General features: G+C 59.5%; 1 protein-coding gene across 4 annotated transcripts in view; it reads right to left on the reverse strand.

Annotated features, from left to right (window-relative positions):
* The window catches only part of DSCAML1 (DS cell adhesion molecule like 1), a 151,131-nt gene extending 131,482 nt beyond the window's left edge, over nt 1–19,649 (reverse strand). For 3 of the 4 annotated variants that reach the window (XM_059719527.1, XM_059719526.1, XM_059719528.1), the window contains exons 1-3: nt 19,512–19,649; nt 9,590–9,907; nt 7,017–7,163 (exon numbers count right to left, since the gene is read on the reverse strand). In XM_059719527.1, the coding sequence (XP_059575510.1) occupies nt 7,017–7,163; nt 9,590–9,907; nt 19,512–19,569 (523 nt within the window). In that variant the 5' untranslated portion in view covers nt 19,570–19,649. Of the gene's footprint in view, nt 1–7,016; nt 7,164–9,589; nt 9,908–17,097; nt 17,218–19,511 lie in introns of those variants that run through there. The other variant, XM_019490879.1, reaches the window with a different exon arrangement.
* Nucleotides 19,650–21,119: the final 1,470 nt, after the last annotated feature.

Genomic DNA, 21,119 nt, shown 5'->3' on the forward strand with positions numbered 1-21,119 from the left:
CTGCAAATGCTCAGCCCATTTCTAATGCAGCCGAATATAAAGGGACCTGCTGAGGGAACATTAGACCCATAAATACTAGTGGTGTTTTTAATTTTCGGTAGCCTCACGCTGCATCTCTGGACTCATTACATTTGGAGATGGATTAAAATGGAATTTTTATATAGTTACATTTACTCCTAAAATAGGAGAGAGAAAACACAACGTGCAACAGATGTTCCAAGGTACAGCAGAGGAAGTACTAAGAGCTCACTTCAGAGGGATAAGTGGGCACGTTTAACCACTAAAGTGCCAGCCCCCTTTCGTTTCCTACTTTGCTGCCAGCACAGGCATCCAGGGCAGCTTAAAAGATGAACCCAGCACTGGAGCGGGCGAAGCAGAAGAGGAGCGCTCAGACCAAACTAAACCAATACCCGAGGCGCTCCTGGCCAAGGTGGTTCACAGGGACCAAAATTCAGAAGATTTGGATGGAAAATAAAGCTCTTGTTCCATTTCTGACTGGATCAAGCTTTGAGTGCGACTGTGCAGGCGTGCAGCGAGTACAGAGCGTCGACGGCCCGCAGTCCCCAGACAGTACAGCTCTACAATAAAGCACTTTTCACTAAAACGCATCTTTCTGAGCTGAAAAAAACGTGACTCTGGAGTCACTTCCCAGCCTCTCTCTCAAGCTCACAAAGTTAGCGTGTGATCGCTGGGAGGCGTCAACCGGTGACTCAGCTGCAAACTTTGCCGGTCCCTTAATTCCTTTTCATTTTAAAATCAGTTTAGTCCCTAAGCCATGTCTGCAGGTCCTGGATCACCTGCCAGACAGGAGCAGGGAAGGTGTTGGAGACCCCGACCGGCTCGGGGGCCCTCGCCACAGCCATCACGACAAGCCTACAGTTGCACGCCTTCCTGCTGGGATGGAGCTGGCCCACAGGAGCCCATCACGCCAGCCAGACCTCTTCCCATCTCATCCCTCGGCTGCCCAGAGCAACAGGATGCAACACAACAAGAGGTGATGGGCACACACACACGCTGAAGATGCTCTCCCTTTAGTCAAACCAGCATTTGGAGAGGTCGTCACCCCAGCCAAGAGCAAGAGCAGGAAGCCTCTGCCTTCAATCAAAAGCACAATACGGTAGAGTCTGGGCCGAAGCCTGGGCCCCAGAGGGCTATGCCTGAGCTATCTGAACATCCCTGTGACCCCCGGCCATCTGAGCACCGCCCCCGCCACCTTCAAACGCACCTACTGATTTTGGACACCCACTTTAACACGAGGGGAGGGAAGCTCATGGCTGCAGACAAGGGGGAAAGCAACCGCTGACAAAGACATGCCTTCCCGGGAGTCTCCGATGGGCTCCCAAAGGCTCCGGCAACTTGGAAAGCTCTGCCATAAACACACACATCAGTAGGGCCGTGATGTATTTGACCCACTTTAGCATGAATATCTGCACACGCCGGGTTTGCAGTTGCTATGGCTGTTTAAATTAAGTTCCATTTGGTGCAGTACTTATCGCAAAGACAATGCGCTGCTATTGAAATTGAAATTTCTATGCCGTGATAACTAGAGCACAGCAGCTCAAAAGCAGCTTCTGTGGCTTCGGCAGAGGCTTTGGGCCAAGTAAAAATGAGGGTGACGATCCATCTGAAAGTAAATGAATCCAAGACCTGAATTTGGTTTCCTGGACTCCTCCGTATTCTCCCATCTGGAGCCGGCTCTTCTTTTTCTTTTTTTAAAGCAACCTACTGAGGTGGGTCTCAAAGCGGCTCTGTCGCAGGAGTTTCTCCCCCTCTTCCTACAGGAGAAAGGAGAAAGACCCTGGCAGCACTCCCCTCAGCTGCAATTCAAATAAATAAGTAAGGATCCAGATTCATTGACAGCGACAGAGTCCAAAATCACAGCCTTGGCATGAACGCAATCTCACGCCCAGCCCACCGCTCGGGGAGCACGGGAGCGCTACTCGGAGTAAACGCTACTCCGCGAGCGGTGCTGCACGTTTGCTACGAGGCTGAAGACTAAAGGCAAGATTGATTTTGATGGGAGCACCAGCAAAGCAAATGGGTTTTTGAAAACCCTGTAATTTCTCTGCAACCCTTGACTTCACTAAACACACATTTTTAGACGACAGCACAGTTAGGTAGGCATTAAACAAAAAATGAGGTAGGCTAATGATGATTTATGTGTAGGATAACCTTCTATAAAGAATTTATCTTTGATTTCAGGGTAAGTTACAGCGTTGCCAAGTTAAGCAAATAACGCAGCTCCCTACCAAAAAGCAGGAGCCATTGCAGAGGTGCGATACGGATATAAAGCAGTTGTCTGCAAGTGCTTTAAAATCTCTTCTGAAATGCACCCAGTGGGTGCTCCTGGAAAGAGATGCTTGTCAAGACCGAGATGGAAAGCACCAGGCAGAGGCACCCATCGCAAAGGGAACAGTTTGTGCTGTTAAGATGAACAGTAATAAAAAAGCAGCTTGCTGTGAAACACGCATCTCCAGCCTCCCGCTCTGCCCACTGCATCCGATTAAAATGGTTCGCAATGTCCATAAAAGGCAAGCTTCGAACCCAAACCGGCGTGTGAAGGGACGCCGTCTCCCGAAGCAAAACTCCTTGCAAACACCCACGGCACCACGTGGCCTGCGCCCTTCTCCCACCACGTCGCTCCCCATCAAACCCACCTGCCAGGCGCTGCCCCGGGACCGCTGCGCTCCAGCAGCCCAGGCCCTGCTCCAGCAGCGTCGTGACCCCAGGGCCTGGCACAGGTGAGCACACGGACCACGAGCATCCGCGCCAGCAGCTTGCCTCCGAGGGCGATGGCTCTGTCCCACCCCGAGGCCCTGCTGGGTTGTGAGCTCAGAGCCCAGCCTGAGCCTGCACGGGGACAGCCTCAACTGGTCCATCCAAAACCCCAGACCCAAAATCATCACACATCAGGTTTGGCTGGAATAAAACTGCTTTCCAATAGCGGGGGGGAATAAAAACAGCGGGAAAGGCAGAGGCTTCCTAAGACAGCCTTCATGGGACTGGGAGCAGGGAAAAGGTTTTTGTTGTAAAGGTTTTGATGGGCAGTCTTGGGGGAGTTGGGACTGCGCTGCCGGCTGGCTCACAGAGTCCAAGCGCCCCGGGCACACGAGCCTGGCACCAGCCCTGGGCATAGGGACACGGGCACAAACGGATACTGTCACAACGTGCAAGGCAGGTGCCCACCCACGGCCTCTGTCAGCTGCTTGAAAACAAGCCATCTTTCCCCAGGTTTCTTGTCCCCAGAGGATGGGGACGGGCGAGCCAGGCAGGGACAGACCCGGGGTCCGTTTGACATGCAGGTCACAACGCAGATCTAGAAGCAGAACAAGGCTTCGAGGTTTGGGGGTCAGCTTGGGTTCGTTTTAATGCTAGCACCAAGCGCAGGGATAGCAGTGGACGCCCCCTCGCCAGCCCTGCAGGAACTGGGACAATCACAGGTTCAGAGAGGTCAAGGCAAGACCCCGCTCGTAGCTGCGCAAGCCGTTGTCTCTCTAACACCAGAGCAAATAAAAAAGAGCTCCGGGCAAATGCTGTATTTGTAATCCAACGGCAAATATGTTTGCTTGTGTTGAGTCTGTGCAGGAACACAATTTATATGTTCTGTCTTTAGGGTAATTATTGCTTTAGAATGTTAAAATTGTTCCACTCTAATTAGATCATCCTATTCAAAACCCACCGCAACCGCGGCTGCAAGAACCAGCCTGGGTTGCAACCGAGCCAGCGCCAGGATGGGGAGGCTGCAAACTTTGCAGGGAAGAACCTACCCGGACTCTTCAGCGGAGCAGCCCCGAGGGCAGAACTGCTCCACGGACCCAAAGAGCCAGCAAAGCAGGGCTGGCAGAGGGCATCGTCGCTCTGCCACCGGGCCCCGCAGCAGCCCCGCTCTCCTGTGCACGTCCTGGCCCAGGCCCTGCGAAGATGCACGGCTGAGCACTACATTTCCGCCCCCAGCATCCACCCTCTTCCAGCCCTGCCCTTCTCCCGGGCACCGAGAAGGCTGACCCCACCTCTCACATCATAGGCTGGGTCTTTGCTGGGGAGTATTTCACTGAAAGGAGGTTTCTCTTAAAGGCTCTTCTAGGCTCCATCCTGCTAGTGAGGCCCTGAACATTGCAGTGCCAACGAGCATTTGCAGGGGAATCTGGAAGGCAGGCCAGTGCCTGCAATGAGCGGGTTGCAGCAGGGGCTCTGCTGAGGACCTCAGCTGCATCAGGCCTCTGAGCGCCCATTGGCAGCCCAGTCAGGACCTAGACCGCTGCCACGCCAGGCTGCAGCCCCCCTCTCCATCACAAACACGGCACCGTAAGACAAGCGGGCAGACAGGAGCTCAGCTGCGGGGCAAATCCCAGCCTGCCAGCGCCCGGCATGCGGCTGCACCAGGAATGCCACACTCCGCACCAGAACCAGCTCCCAGGAAGTGGCACCCGATAACGCAGAAGTGAGAAGCCCCAACCAGCCTCCCTGGGAAAGTGCAATTCGCTTGAATGTTTACAAAAAGCAGCTAAGGAAATGGTGGGAAAGAACCCAAACAGTTGGCGCGGAAGCCATTGTCCATATGGCAGCGCTGCGCGGGGCAGGCGCGGTTCGGGGGGAGCTGCACTGTGCATGGGGCGCCGCGCCGCCGTTACAGGCATTACGACCCACCAGGCAGCGTTTACAGGAAGCATCGCAGGGATTAATGCGCTGGTGCACAGCAGCCGTGCCAGGCAGCAGAAAGCCTGGGCAGGAAACACAAGTGCAACAGAGCTTTACTCCATCGGGTTGTCAATGGTGCAGATCTCAGCTCACTTGAACTAGCCGTTTGCCACCGAAATCAATGCCCGTTCACACCAGCTGGGATCCCAGCACTGTCAACTGGTCTCCCTAGGTCCTGTCTGCACGCAAGGAGCTCCCTCGTGCCGACGTACTTCCGCAGGTGCCACTCTCCAGCACACGCCAGCCGCCTGCACTGAAGCAGGGCAACACCAATGCGGCATCGAGCAGGAGATGCCCACAGCGAGGGGCACCACCTCCGACATGCATCCCCGGTTCTGTGCAGTCAGCCCCGTACGGCATCTCTTCAAACACCGCAAGGCAGGCGGCAAGATCTTTGCCTGTGCTGACAGCAGTCTGAGAAACGCTGGGAATTTGCATGGTTTTTCTAACCAACGAAGCCCTTCTGGGCAAACCCGCCCCAGGGTGGACCGGCTCCGGCTCTCACTCCAGCACAGCTCAGGACCCTCGCACTGAACTTGCATGCAGGAGGAGAGAGCCTTATTTTAGCAGTCAGGCCACAAACAGCACCTGCCAGCCCCAAGATTTTGTGACAGCACCTCGGAGCTCAGGGCGCCACCGCAAAAGTGCCAAGTACTGAAGTGTCACAGGGGTGTAGGCTGTAGCCGTGTTGGTCTAAGGACAGAGGCAGATGAGGTTCTTTGGGTGAATCTGGTATCTTTTATTAGACCAACTAAATAGTTGGAGAACAATTTTTAAGCAAGCTTTTTTACTTTTCATTCCATCAAGGAAGAGCACACACCAACTGCTGAAGCTTCCTCAGCCGAAGGGTTTTTGAAACAAAAGCTTGCTTAAAAATTGTTCTCCAACTATGTATAAAAGATACCAGATTCACACAAAGAACCTTGCCTGCCCAAGTACTGAAGTGGAGGGTTAGCAGCTGCACCCGCCCTGCCGCCCACAACAGGCACCGTGCCGGCAGCACGCACCCCCTGCCAGCCTCCCTCCACATGTTCCCCTGACTGCTGGCCAAGGGGCACACATGCTGCACCCGAGGGCCACACACTAGGCCTTGGGCCCTGCTGCGATCCGCACTGTGCCTCCTCGCTGCAAACCCGATGCAGGACATTCCCCCTCGTGGAAGCCTCCAACAAAGTGGCTGCAGCCTGCCCGTGCTGGCACGGGCTCAGGGGGGCTGAGCACTGCAGCTGAAGGGCTGCTGGGACGCAGAGACCTGTGCCTCCCCCGTGACACTACCGCCCTGCACTGCCAGCCCCGACTGACCCGTAGCCCAATGCAGCACACGGACCGGAGGCAAAATCCCATAAGTCTTTCTGGATCCCTCGGGGGCAGTATCAATGGCTGCCCTGTGAGCTCACCTGCACGGGGCGGGCGGTCAGCCCTGCCATCGATGCGGCACTGCGGAGAGCACTCAGAGATCTCCCCGGGACCCAGCGGGGCCACGCCGACCGCTCCCCTGTCAAGGGACCGTCTTCTCCTTAATGCCCCACCATGATCCAAGGGCAGTTGCGGGCAACCTCCTGTGGGCACTGTCTGCACCAGGTGGCCATGGTCTGGGCACGGGGGAGTTTGGGCCCTAAGTTCCCAACCAGCCAGTGCCATTGGGACTGGAGCTGGGGTTTTTGGTGCAGACTAGTAGCCACGTGCTCGGGGTCACCTGGGGCTCGGCCCTGCTGCCCAGAGCCCACATTCCTGCAGGAGGCTGCCCCGTCCATCCATGGGACTCCCTACACAGAGGCACACTGGGGAGGGGGTGCAATGTGCCCAGGCCCAAGGATGCCAGGACAAGGCTTCAGCTGGGGAGAGACTCTCGTGAGCCGACCCCAGTGCACGCACGCACACACGCACGCTCCCCCCGGAGCAATCACAGCCCACGGCCCCGGACTGGCCACAGCAAGTCGTGTGCAACAGCCCAGGCACCACTGCCCAGACCCCAGACCCCAAAGCCGGAAGCACGTGGGAGCAGCCACGAAGCAGACCTGTGTTACCACAACTCCATCCCACACCCCTACAAGTCCCAGAGCTCACGGGCCCGGCCCAGCACACAAGACAGCAACCAGGGAACGACCAGGCGCACGAGCGAGCACGGTGTAAAACACGGCTCCCTGCCAACATCGATCCACCCCAGAGACTCCGCTCTGAACCAGTGCCACCAGCAAAGCTCCTTGCCCTTGGGGCGAGCACACAGGAAAGAAATCCCAAACGCTCTGCCGAGAGAAGCGTCTGCGCGCGGGTCTTGGCCGGGAACATGAGGGCTCCCCCGCCGTCTCCTCTCTTACCTGGGATGATAGAAACGGTGTCTTTCTCCCAGGACACAACACTAACATATTCCTGCACTGAAGAAGGGATGAGGCACTTGAAAACAGCCACATTTCCACGCATCGACCTTTGATCCTCCACCCGGACGGTGTAAGGCTCCCTGAAAACTGCGGAGAGAAAAGCAGACAGTCAGCGAGAGCTGCGCACCAGCCCCCACGGTGCAGGTGGGATGTTCAACACGGGCTCCGGAAAAGCACAGTGCCATTTGAGGCTCTGGTTTTAATGAGTGCAGGTGTAGCATGAATCAAATGAGGGCGTGGAGGGGTGCTTGCATGTGTCCCGGGACTCGCAGCACCTTTTCCTTGTGCACAGGGGAGCAGCGCAGCTGGTCTTCCCGAAGCCACGGGGCAATGGCAAGAGGCCCCCCTCACACCACGCCTTGCACCCACACTAGACGAGTGCAGGGCAGGGAACACCTTGCAGCCAGCCAGAGCACACGTGGAGGGGGCAGCACCGCCTCATCACAGCCAGGGTCTGCGGGGCCAGCGAGGCACGCTGCACTGCCCTGGGCGAAGAAGGCAGTCTCTGCAAAGCCTGCGCCAAGCCCAAGGGAGAGCAGTGGTGCTGCAGCAGGGTCCCATGCTCCAGCCAGTCTCTCCAAGGGCTTCTAGATAAGGCTGACTGGGAGCCTCGCAGGGCCATGACTGCAAGCTGCTTGCGGGATGGAGCCCACCCTGCCCAGTGGGGAGAGTCACAACGCCAGGTCAGGGCCAAGGGTGCTCGGCAGGTCTCGGGAGATGAGCAGCTCAGCAGGCCGAGCCCCCGAGGAGGGAGTGCCTGCACATGGGACCGCAGCTGCCCCTGCCAGGAGCCGGCAGCGTGGTGTAGCAGCCGGGGGCTGGACATGGAGCTGGGAGCAGGCCCCTGGCATGGAGAGGGCAGAGCATGGAGCTCCCAGCAGGTCCAAGCAGGGCCCGAGCAGTCGCCCTTCTCCTGCCACAGGAGACAGGGCCACGAGCCTCCCGGGCCCGCTCCATGCAGCACCGAGGAGGCAGAAGCCCAACGAATCTGACACTGCAGCCATCAGCAGTACAGGGCCTGCTGCTGCTGGAAGGGCCCTGCACAGACACAGACACCACCAGCATCTAAAGAGGAGGCGAGGACAAACCATGCATGTCCGTGTGCCCCCACCCCAGGGGACACGGGTGTTGCTCTCACCCCCATGGAAAAGAGGGCATTGCTTGGCTGCCTACCATGGCCCCAAAGCCACAAGGGAGCACTGAGCTGGGACCCAGGAGCTTCAGCTGCTAACCCTGACTCTGCCACTGGCCTCTAGATGACCTTGGCCATGTCGCTTCGCCTCTCTGCTGCCTCAGGATGGGGACAGCAAAAGGGTCCTGCTTTAGGGACGGTGCACGGGAAGACGCCTACAAGGACTCGGCACGGCTCTGACAACAGCCGGACCGAAGCCTGCGGGAGGGGGGCCCCCCCAGACAGGCCCTGGCAAGCAGCAACTCCAGCAGCCTGGCCCCCCAGCAAGTTCCCCCCCAGCTTTAATTTATAGCTCTCCTGATAATGCTGGTAAATAATTCACTCGGGGGAGGGGGGGATCATGCCCATTATAATGAACTAAAATGAAAGCACCCTTCAGTCACTGCCGCTGGCTCCCTTCACTAGCCCTGCTCTTAATAGGTCACCTAATGAAGCCATAAGCAGGCTATCAGCTCTCCCCCGCCGGGTCAATAATTTACTACAACGGCTCTGGCCCCCAGCACTCGCCTGCGCCTCCTGTGCTGTCCCTGGCCCAGCGGGGCGAGGGCTTGTCCTGCGCCTGCAAGGACCCGCCGGGGGCTGGGGGGTTCCCCGCAGGGCAGTCTGCTGGGGGCCTGGACATTGCCACCCAAGCGATTACAGCAATTAGCCTGTGGCACGAACAGCAAGTCCGGGGAAGCAGATCACGGCCACTGCTTCAAGGCTGAACCTGCCCAGAAATCCCGAGCCTCCCTGCACCCACCTCTGTAACCGGGGGCCCTGGGCATTGCTGGGAGCAGAGCGCTGGGCTAGCCGGGCTCGGTGTGACGGGCGAGCCCCTTTCCCTGCCCTAGCAGCATCTCCACCGGGGTCCTGCAGGACAGGTGCCCTGTAAAGGAGCCAGCTATGGTCCACGGGGGCGCTGGGTCTTCAGACAGCAGCCCTGGCCCTGAGGTCAGCTGGCAATGGGTGCGACACGCAGGTCCGTGTCTTTAGGGGACAATCCACGAGCTGACCAGACAGGAACCCTCCCCGTGGCATTCACTGACCCACACCATACAGTACCTGGAAGCAAAGCGGCATCGTGGCCCACGGCAGCAGCGCCCCCTCCGCCGAGCGCTCTGGGAGCCTTGCCCCGTCCGGCACTCAGCCGCAAGCACCCGAGAGCATCCGTGCCCCTGGGCGAAACGGGCAGTCTGTAGCATTAGCTTACCATGCCAGCCATGCCAGGCAAACTCTGCCCCAGGATGACCAGGTGCGGCCCCAACCAGGTTAACTATCTCTGCCATGAGGAAGGGCAGAGAACCCCAGTGCCACCGCCGCGCTCGCAGAGGAGCCCTACCTGCTTTAACGCGGATATTTGGACTCCTGATTTTGCCCGCCGAGTTCTCTGCGGTGCAGAAATAGTCGTTGTCATGGATAAAGCTATTGAAGGCTGATGGCGAGAAGGGGTAGAGCTGCAGAGTCCCGTTGGCGTGGACATGCCGGATGTGCGGGACATCGTAGATGTCGTCCCCTGTGGCGAGGTACCAGCGGAGGACGGCGCTGGGGGACCCTGCGGCCGGGCAGGGGATCACCACCCCCACCGTGCTGGAGAAGGTAACTTGCTGCAGAGAGTCGTTCACAAAGTAGAGGCTGGTTCCAACATCGTCGGCGCGTGCTGGGGAGAGAGCAGAGCCGATGGCAGCGGGTCAGTGCCAGCGTCATGGGTGCCCTCGCCCCCCGAGCGACTGCTCCCGTGCCCCCCGCACATCTGCTTCGCAGTGAGACTTCGAGGAAAAGCAGCACGTGCCGCGGAAACGCGACGGCTGCCCACACAGCAGGGCTCCGCTGTCCTCAGCTACATAACCCCATCCGCTCCCAGGGCCGGACCCCCAGAACTAGCCGCGTGTCCAGGACAGCCTTCGTCTGGGCTCCCTGCAAGTCAGGAAGCGCCCAGGCCTCCGCGAGGGCCCAGGCCGGACGGCACAGACGGCCAGACCGGACCCTGCAGCCTCCTTGGGGAGCGCGGCCATGTGTGGCCTGCGTGGCCGCCTCGCATGGCCCTGCCCAGCCTTCATCCTTGCCCCGGCACTGGTCCCAGCAGGAGGCCCCCGGGCTCCGAGCTGCTCCTGAGGCCTGGCTACGCTACGGAGGAGGCGGGAGCCGAGGGGACAGCAGGCTGGAGCACGAGCTGGCCGCCCGCTTCCCGAGCAGGAGATTAGCCAAGGGCGGCGGGCTCTCCGCAGCCGGCACACAGGCAGGCCTGGGGACCTCTCGGTGACGGCCGGCTCTGCCTGCAGGGCTGAGGGCCGAGCCCGCGATGGAGGCACCTGCCCAGCGGCGCCCGGGTGAGGCCGAGCATGGGGAGAAGGGCCCCGAAGCGGCGCACGAACGGCACAGAGCACGGCGGTGCCTGGCCCTGCGCGTCCTGGACAGCGCCGACACTACCAGGCCCTCCTCCTGCCCCCGTCCTCCTCCCCACTGCAGGAGCCCCTGGCCTCGCTTCTCCCCCAGACCTGGACAGGGCGGGCAGGGGGCAAGTTTGCCATGAAGACGGATACGGCGCCAAGCTGCTCAACTCCCATTTCCCTTTTTAGCTGCACTACTTTCAAGTAGGCGGAAGGGCACAACACGAAGCGGAGTCAGGGTATTAATAGCTCTGGCAGGGATCGCGCCAGGCCCGCTGCTTGTGCTCGAGCAGAGCCAGCGAGCAAATCGCTACCGCCTCGCGGGCTGGAAACGAGTCAAAGGGGACCCTCCGCGACCTCAATTTCTGTAACTTTGTGGGGTGGGGAGAGGGTCTCATCTGTACTAATGGTCTTAGCCGAGCTCTCAGCTGCCCCTTCAGGGAGAAGGCATCACAGCTGCTCATTTGAGAGGAGGTGATTACCGCGTTATTGGCCACAGCCATTCACATCACATCATAAAGCAGCGATGAGGCCATTAGCACCTGCCTCCATGGAAAACTATTTGTGTTTTCATCAGGATGAGCACCGAGACGGGCGCGCCTCACCGCGCTTCGGCACCATGCCGCCAGCTGGCTCCAGGCTCCCCGGGACCGGCACCCGAAACATTTCCATGCTTCGCGGAGCAGGATTGCTGGTCGGGGCGGGTCCCGCTCTGCGCTGGGGCAGCGGAGAGGCACTTCCAGGAAACCTGGGCAGAGCAACAGCCGGGTGCCGGACCAGTCTGCGAGCTAAATGCACCCGTTTTAGAGATGGGCAAACTGAGGCACTGCACAGAAACAAAACTGCCCTGGTGTCTGGGTATATCCAAAGAAAACCTGAGAACAGAAGAGCCCAGGAGTCCCGGCACCATGATACTCTCTCTCGGGGAGCTTCTGCTCTAGCCCTTGGACAATTCCCCCCTATTTGATCTTTACACAGCTGGAAATATAGTTCAATTCCTCTTTCTTGGCACCCACTAAATCAGAAGCAAGGCAGCCTACTTCTTGTTCCTCTCCGTGCTTTGAGCAGGGATACGAGCCAGGATGACAAAGCTGCCACTCAACCCCCCCAGCGCTCTCCTGTCCAAAGTCAAGGACACTGCGAGCAGGGAGATTTCACTGATGAATTGACTGGGAAAGCCCGGCAAAACGTCACTGGAAATGAAACTAAGGATTTATAGGTAACGAAAAGTAGCTCCATATTTCCCCGATGCCTGGTGTCTTTGCAGCCGCGTGAGCTCACACGGAGATAGACTGGGACAGGCCGGGCCCTTTGAATGCATTTGTCACGCCGGGCTGACGAGTGCCAGGAGAATTATGAACGGCGGAGGTGCAGGGCCGGCCACAGGATCCCAGTCTGGCACGAGCACCCAACTGGGAAGGGCCCCGCGGCACGACGGGCCCCACGGCCACGAACAACCGTGTTGCGACACCTTCTGCCCATTTTGTCTCCGTGAATCAGCATTTCTGATGATCATCGTGGCGCGGCGTCTCCCCAGCCAGAAGAGAGCAGAGCACGTCTTTACAATGAGGTTCAGGAAAACAAAGGGAGGAGGCAGCGCCGGGTTGCTAACGACGACATTCTGCATACGAAGCCGCTCGCACCACGGACCTGGGCTCCTCCACATTTAAAGGTGCCACACGCACAAAATCCAGCACCGGTCCCTGGCAAAGGGGTACTGCGCCCGCCCCGCACGGGCCTGGAGCCACGGACGCTGCAAAACCCCGTCCCAGGACATCGTCTTTCCCCCACTTCCTTCATCCCCACCCCAGTGCCACCGCCCGGGCCTTGAGATGGCGGCCGGGAATTTCTCCGTGCCCGACCCCTCGCACGTGCTTCACGGCGGGTAGGCAGAAACAAGAGGCCACGTCTCCCTGCGCTGGTGGGAGGTGCAGCTCGCAGGACAAGCGACCTGCCAGGAGATGCAACTATCACATAGCAGCCCCAGCCTGCCAGGGAGCAGCTTCCTCCCCAGACATCCCCCGTGCACAATTAGATGCACAGAAGGGTGGGGGCGGGGGGAAAGAACGGAAAAATACTTCATAAGTAAAGAGGGAAATTCAGATTACCACTAAAGCTTTTTTAGGTCAAAGGGGGAAATGGATTTTTAATAGAAAATGGAAGTTATGGGATTGGCAATAGTTATGTGACAGACGCAGAGAGTTAAATCCATATAATCTCCTTTGCCATTTAACATTGAACACCATCCTAATTCCATGTTTCATAAAACTGCCTCCAAATCACAGGGAGAGATTAAAAATTTAGAACCAGCACTGCAATATTTTTAAACCAGAAATCGCTGCCGGCATCTGGACACATGTGCTGACCCTAACCTAAATACCGAGGGCATTAATTTATACAGCCCTTGCAGGCTGGGTGGGCATAGTGCACACGCAAAGGTTTCCTACTGGCAGGCGATAAGTCACTGGCAGGAACATGGGACCGAGTGATGGAGACCAAAGGCTGATGGATGAGGGCTGCGCAGAAGGACCGCGATGTGAATGGACAGTGCCTGGCCGGCCCCGAGGAGCATGTATTTGAGTGATCTCAGTGCAATCTTCTTAAATCGCAGTAAATTACAGCCTAGAGGTATTGAAATATTAATACTTCCATCTCAGCTGGGAGAAGCGAGTCATTTTGTTATCATCCCTTAGCAGTATTTACTAGTCTTGTTCACTGGACTTCCCAAACTGTAATAGCTTCAGAAGCAGCGCCAGCCTCTGCCCCACAGAGGGACGTGCTAGAAGGAAAGCACTCATTTACTCTAACGAGAGGCCACGGCAGAGCAGCTGTAAATCGACCCTGCGGCCCATCGCCGAGCCACATCTCTCAGGAAGAGGCAGCTGAGATTTAGGCTCGAGCCCTGCACGGAGAAGCTGCGCAAGCTGAAATGCTCAGCCTGTGTATGCAATCAAAGTCAGCTCGCGGAGACGACAACCCGCAGAGGCTGCCTCCTCCCCATCCTTCACCTTGGCCTGAGCTCCGGCGGGAGGGGACCGCTGCTACCGAACGGGCTCAGGATCTGCGCCTGCGGGGCAGCGATCCGTTTGTGCCCACACAGAGAGGCATCCCCCGCTTTGAACTGTGGCTGGAATCGAGCAGGACAGCCGCTACCCCGGGCCCCTCCGGCACACTGGTGATGCCAAAGAAGTCCTGTCGTCCCTGGATGGAACGACCTGCATCCCAAGCCCTCGGCTTCAGGGCAATTTTACTAACTTTCCTCCTCATGAAGAGGGTGACCTTGGAGCTGGCCGAGTGAGGACATGACATCCCCTGGTACCCGGACGCTCGTGGAAGGGACGAGGAGATAAGCAGCAGAGAAGTGACAGCAGATGCGTGGTGCCAGCACTGCCACCTTTAACGCACCCGGGCAAACAGGTTGTTCGCAGGGCACGTGAGGGGCATGCGCAGTCCGTTAAAACAAGCAGCCTTAATCACTCGGGAGGTCAGCTCACAAGAGGCATTTTCCATGTCAAAGGAGGAAAGCCAGAATGCCTGATAAGCAACCCCGGACCCATGGCACAAGGATGGGCCCAGTGTGGGATGGGGTTCAGTATTTCTCTGCAACCCACAGAGAAACATGGCTTTCACCACCTGCCACAGCGAGCCTAGGACATCAGCTCGTCCCCGATGCACACATCCAGGGAGCTTGCAGAGGCACGGGGCACTTTGCAGACCGAAGCTCGTGTACAAAGTGCATGCTTTCTCCACCTCTGCAGTGTAGCCACCTCTGGAAAGGAAGCACAGCAGCACGTAGCAGCCTCAAAGGAGAGTTTAGGACAGGAAGTGACAGAGGACAGAGTCCAGGGCTCAATGGCTGCAGCGCAAAGACTCCAAACGCCCTTAGCTTCAGCGCTCCTGAGCTTCAACGGGAGCACGTGAAAATGAACAGCGACGAGAGGTCAGGAGTGACCCCCGGCCCACGCCGAGGGCATGCATTCTCCTGGAAGGACAGACACCACTCCCGATGGCATCTTCATCCAAGCAGGCTCTGGGCTGGCCTGCGCAGCGTGTAGGATTTAGAGCCAGGGGCACAGCCCCACGCGGCAGTGCTGGGAGCAGAGCAGCCAACGCCAAGCGCACAAGCAGAGGCGCTGACAAGGCACCGTCTCTGCCACCTCTGCCGCAGGGGCCAGTAGCACACGCTGCAACCAGGCAGGTGCACGCCTGCGTTGCGCCAGAAGGAACGGAGCGCAGCACCCACCGCAAGGCAGAGAAGGGCATGCTGAGCCCCGTGGGGCACTGCAAATGGCATCCCCTGCTTCTCCCCTGCACAGAGATGCTGCCGGGGGCACAGGAAAGCGAGATGAATGGATCGTGCCCGGCTAGCCTCCTCCGCCTGCCACCTCCGGAGACCTGATTTCCAGTCCTGCTTACGTCACGTACACAGTCAGTCTGGCAAGTTTCACCCGAGTCTCGGCTGGACACTTGGCATCATCTCTGAGCCAACACACATTTCAGGGCCATGCCAAGTCTCTCATCGAGGGAGGCCCAGGACTGAACCAACCAGAAGCAGAGCGAGGCAGGCTAGGGAGAGGATTCAGCGGAGGTGCGCGCACGCCAGCTGCTAGGCTTTGTCCTAAGCCGTCAGCCCATGACTTTCATGAGCCCGCAGCCTGCGCGCTCGGTAGAAGAGCGGCGAGCAGAATTCCCCACGCACGGCCGCAAGTTGGACGAAGTAAAACAAATCAATCAATAACGCGGACAGACAAAGGAAAGAACTGAAACAGCTGATTTCATCCCTTCCCCACGTAGTTGTGATGAGCGTCCCCTCCCCCTTGTGTTCCTTACGGAGCAGAAATTAAACGGGCCTTTCAATGCAATTTCTGGCCTGGGCAGCAGACACTGGTGCACATCCGGGATCTGGCTTTCTAGAGAGGGCTTGCAGCCAGGCAGCAAAGGGTGTTTGCAGGTGATGGGTCTTACCCCCTCGGAGGGAAAATTCTTTCAAAAATGAATAAATAAAACAGGTTCTTGGAACCAGAGTCTGAGGCGCATAAAAATACTGGCCCCGACTCCCCCCTGTGTCAAGCCCCTGGTGAAGAGCGAGTGCTTTCCTACTGCACCAACACGTTTGGGCTTCATTGCCTCCTAGCAAGGGGCACTTATCGGCAGGCGGTGTATTTGGGTGCGTGCAAGATTTTGCCGTAAGCCACACACATCTCAAAACTCACGTGCTGCCATGTCAGGAGAATTCTTGCCACAAAGAGACGCCTCCAATGTTATCCTCACGCTGAGCTCGTCAGTTGTTTTGAATGAGGACAGCGCATCCATCTCTGAGCCTCAGTGCCACGCGGGCAGAAATGAGGGCACCGCGGCAGAAATGCATGGCACATTGGGGGCGCCCAAAGCAAGACTACCAGATCCTCCATCCCTACCCCCTTCTCTATCTAGCATCGGGGCGAGGACGGAGCCGATCCGCACCGGGCAAACTCCACAAGAAGCAATTGCTATTCCTCCCCGGAGGAAACAAGCACCAGAAAATATTAGGCTTGTGCGTATTGATTTCTTCGTTTAAAGGCATGTGCAGCTTTACCCCCCGTCTGGTGCAGACCGAGGGCTCTGGACACCTTGCCATCACAGCCCCTAGCATTGTAAAATTTTGGCAACCCCCACGATAAATAACGATGCTGGGCCCTGACAGGACTCGGGTGCCGCTCGCTCTTCCTCTATGGATTTAATGAGGGCTCCACATTGCCTTGCCAAGATAAATGAGCACTGTACCACGCCGGGGGGCGAGGGGGGTGGAGAAATTAAAAAATGGAAGCTGCATCCTTCGCTGCTTTTAATACTTGAACATAATGGAACAAAGCGCCAGCGAGAGCCAGCAGGCAAGGGGCTCCGGCTCCGGCCTTCGGGGGTTATTTCCAGAATATCTGGATTTTGACTCGTTTGCTGCTCGCCTACAGCCTCCCATGTGCATCTCCTCCCCCTCATTGTCATGGCTGCTGCCAGCCACCGACCCCCTTTCTGCCGAGCTCCCGTTCCCGTGCCTTTGCCACCCACCCACTGGTGTTTCTTTTACCCGCCCCAGCCCCAGCCCCAGCCCCAGCCGGGCGCGGGGCTCCTGGACGCCGGCGGTCCCGGGCACCAGCCGAGCGGGGATTTGCTTTCTGCTCGCGCCCCAGCCCTGGCTCTATTAGCCGGCCGTGCTTGCACGCCCAGAAATACCAAGCATCCGAGAGGTTTGTCGTGCATGAAGCCGTTCAGCTCCTCGATGCTATCGTTATAATGAAACTTGCTCCCTATCCCCGTGCCCTCTCTGGAAGCGCCGGCTGCCGCACGTCGCAGCGCGGGCTGTCGAGGTCCGGACTAGCCCGGGATTGCCGAGGACGGGGAGCGGGAGCGGGAGCCGGAGCGGCAGCGCCGTCCAACAAGCGCGGCGGGAGCGGGCTCGCCCGGGGCGGTCGCGGACACGTACCTCCGTGCAACGAGTAGAGCAGGAGAAAAGTTACCAGCCACATGCCATACAGAGCCGCCGCCGCCCGTGCGCGAATCCCGGGGCGCCGGCCCAGCCTCGCGCCTCCTCGCTCCGGCTGCGCTGCGCTGCGCTGCGCTGCTCGCGGCTCCGCTCCGCGGCTGCGGCTCCTCCTTCCCTGCCCGCGCCCGCGCCCCGCCGGTGTCATCCGGAGCGGGGCCGGCCCGCCGCACTCCCCGCCCACCGCCCGGCCCCGCGCCCGTCGGGGCTCCGCTCCCCGCCGCGTCCCCCGCGGCCAGCACCCCGCCCCGGCCGGGCGGGCAGCCCCTTGGCCCGGCCCGGGCCGAGCTGCAGGAGCCGCCGCTGCCCGCGTGTGCACGTGTGGTGGGCCGCCCGGCCCTGCCCCTCTCCACCCCTGCTCACACTCCTAGCAAGCTAACAAGCACCCAGCCGAGAACCGGGGCGGCCTCACACGCCGTGTACCTCTGGGACCAGAAAGGGGCAACGTTCCCCAGCCGGATCATTTGTTCCACTTGGCAGCGCCTGGGGCTCCAAGACAGCGAGGCTACCGAGAGCATGCCGGCCACTCCTATCCCCCCCTGGCAGGTAACCCCACTGCAGCTGGGAGCTCCCCTGGCACCGCACGCAGGGCAACCTCCACACCTCCTGCTCTGCCTGCTAGAGGCCTCCCGCCTGCCCACCAGGGCTTGGCTTGGCTTCCACCGCGGGCCCCAATCCTTGTGGAAAGCCTTGCCTGCAGAGACAGCAAGGCCCTCCTCCCCATCCTCCCTTGGCCCTTGCCCTGCTCCAGGGCTGCCATCCCACTGCACACACTGTGCTCCCAAACAAAACAGCACCTTGGCTTTTGGTTTCAGAGCTGCCAGGATTGGCAATGCCAGGGCAACGGGATCGGCCTCAGAAAGGCATGGGGTGAAGCATGTGAGAAGGCAGCCCTTAAACCACAGAGTCCAACCCACAGCTCCAGTAGCAGCTCCTTCTGCCTACCTGGCCGGAGCCAGGGCCACGGAGGGACAGGGAGCACCAGGCTGGGATGTGCAAAGCATGGCCCAGCCAGGGGTCAAGCTTCTCCCCGGTGCAACACCAGCAAGGACACGGGGCTGCTGGGCCTAGCAAAGGGAAAGGCAAACCCAGTCCCCAAGTGAGGAAGGAGCATGGCAAGGGGAATCCCACTGCGGGAAGAGTCACGGAGACACCCTCCTGGGCTGAGCCACTTGTCACCTAGGGATCCACAAGCCCCGTTCCAAAGAGAGCAGCCCTAGGACGGGGACGCCTGCCTCTCCCCCGGAGGGAGCAGGGCCCTGGGTCAGCCAGAGGCGGCCAACTTGGAGCAAGGCTCTTCTCTTCTGCCCTTTGCTGCTTCCACCGCCTCTGCACAGCCAGCAGCGCCTCCCCAAACCAGCCCTCCAGGCAGCTTTCTGCAGCAGGCTCCAGTGCTCCCCCAGTCCCTGCCCCGGGGTCGCTCGGCCGCACGCAGGGACACAGCCGCGCTAGGGGCTGCTCCCACAGCCCCCCGGTCAGCTCAGACCCCTGCAGACCTGTAACTCTGGCCCAGGTGTTCACAGCAGGGTGGGGAAGGGACTCAGCCACTTAGTGCCTGGTAACGGGATCAGACAGTTTTAGCCACTCGCTTGGTGGTTCAAATCCAGGTCAGGACCAGCAGGGAGCTGCGGTCAGCTGGGCATCGCTGACAGGAGTGGGACCAGCTTGGAGGGCTCCTCTGCCTCCCCACCCCACCCCACCCCCAGGCCCCCAGATATGCACAGCTCTCCCCAGGGGAGCATGGCCTGGGCTGACTGCTCCCCTCAGCCCAGAGGCAGTGCGCTTGAGGGGGATCTGAGCATCCTGCCCTGCAGCAGCCCAGCTGGCCTGGTGCCTGTGGGCATGGGACCCTTCCTCTGGCACCTGAGAACAGGGGCACTAGAAGCAGGTTGCAGCCGCAGTGACCTCAGCCCGTGCAGCAGGGAGGCAAGGGCTGCAAGCCGGCGGCTGGAAAGGGAACCCGGGGTCCAGAGCCCCACACCCCTGCTGCAGCCCAGCAGCGCTTCCTGGTGTGGCCATCAGCCAGCAAAGAGCTGCGAGCCCAGAGCACCCCAAGACTGCTCCAGGAGAGCACGAAGCCAAGCCAGAACAGGGCCCATGGGGGCTACACAACCTCAAACTGACCCACTGGAGGGGACCCCCCCATTCCTGCCCCTCTCCCCCCTTTCCAAGGTGCCAGCCCTGGAGAGTCTCAGTTACACACCTCTCCCAGCCCATCCCGCCCGGCGCAGCCCTGGACCCAGCCTCCCCCTGGGAGACGGCTGCGGAGCCCAGACAGAAACACTTTGGAGGTGTTCGGGGAGGCACAGCACGGAAAGGGCGCACGGCCGGGCAGCCGACCCTGCCCAACTACCAACCTGCAGGGGACTGTGGACAAGCCTCTTCCCTCCATGCCTGGGCCCTCGTGCACAGCATGGGGAGTTGCACCGCTGCTCTGAGGGGAACAGGGCAGAGCACTGCCCCTGGGGCAGCAAGAAGCAATCTACTACAAAATGGCTGCTTTAGGGCTACAGCTGCTGCGTTTTGGGAGATTTAAAGGTCAGGCACCAGCACAGGTGTTTGCAATAGGATAATCAGCTGGGAGCAGTCTCCTCCAGGCCCTGCCCTGCCATGTGCCCCCAGTTTGAACCCACACTGATGAAGTGCTGCTGCGAAGCAAGGGCTGGCGTCAAGGCAGGCTGGCAAGGGGCTCCTGTGTGCTCAGCCACCTCTATTGCAATGACCTTTCCTCCCTGGCAGCCAGGTCTCAGGGTCCCTGGCTCGGCACTGCCCACACACAGGCAAACAGCAACACACGTGTTTAAAGCCACTGTCACACCTGAGTGCTTGAAGCATGTGCTCGTCCCCCCATGCCTGTGCAGAGCCCCCTGGCAAAGGTGAATCTAGATCCACCCAGTGGGGCCGCATCCAGCAGCGATGGACAGTGTCGCTCCGGCAGTTCCCGGAGCACTTTTTCTCTGTCCAGGACAGGCTTACAGCACAGGTTTGCTGGGGAAAGGAGCAATGAAGTCATTCCAGGAAATCAGCTTGTTTCGTGCCTCCCCCTAGCGTTGCAGCACTGGAGCAAAGAGCCGAGCGCGGAGCAGCTTGGGCACAATACTGTCACCCTTGCACAGTGAACAAAGGAGTTGGGGCATCAGCCAGGCTCTGAGCACTTGTCCACATCAGCGGCCGGCTCCAAACACCGGCCTGCACCTAGGCAGCGAATGCATCTCCCAGTACTGCCAGCCCCCGCTTGCAGGGGGCAGGCATGGGGGCTGGCCAGGGAGCGCCCCGCTGCATGGGCATGGGCCTTGGGGCCCAGCTGTGATTGCATTTGAAGACTTGGCACAGCCTGGGGGCTGCACGAGGCAGCATGCTCAGGACCACCCTTCAAAGCACACTGCTCGCTTGCTCTGCCAAGGTCCTGAAAAGCAGGAGCTAAGGGGTCTGGGCAGAGGCAGGCTGAGGGAAATGGCTCCTGCCCAGGCTGCACCAGGAGAGGGCAGGGCAACCCTTCCCCAGACCCCCTGGTAAGCGCAGCGTACCAGCTCCCAGCCCCACGTGGCTGCCTTCCCCAGGCAAGGCGGGGCCTTGAGCCCTGCAGCGGCCACAGGGATGCAGCCTCCCACTGTCCCCATGCCTGGCTGACCCCATCTCTTTTCTGGCCGTGAAGACTTAGTGTGAGCAGACGGTTGCCGGTCACCCGCAGTGGCCTGTGGCCCTTATGCAGCGGGCATGGGAGCAAACCCGGTGGCAGGAGAGGCCTCAGGCTGGAGGGGCTGCTGGGCCATGGGGGCCACTGAGATGTCTTGGGGTTGCAGCAGTCGGCTTTGGGAGTAGCTGAGGGTGCCTGGAGCTCACCACCGTGTCCAAGCTCTTGTCCCTCTGCCCGGGCCGGTCTTTCCCTCCTCTCCATGCCCAAACTTCCTCCTCCTCTCTGCCCCTTTCTCCGCTTCCATCTCTGCATTGCACTGATCCCCCTG

This window comes from Alligator mississippiensis, chromosome 16, assembly GCF_030867095.1.
Source record: "Alligator mississippiensis isolate rAllMis1 chromosome 16, rAllMis1, whole genome shotgun sequence".
Classification (NCBI taxonomy): Eukaryota; Metazoa; Chordata; order Crocodylia; family Alligatoridae; genus Alligator; species Alligator mississippiensis.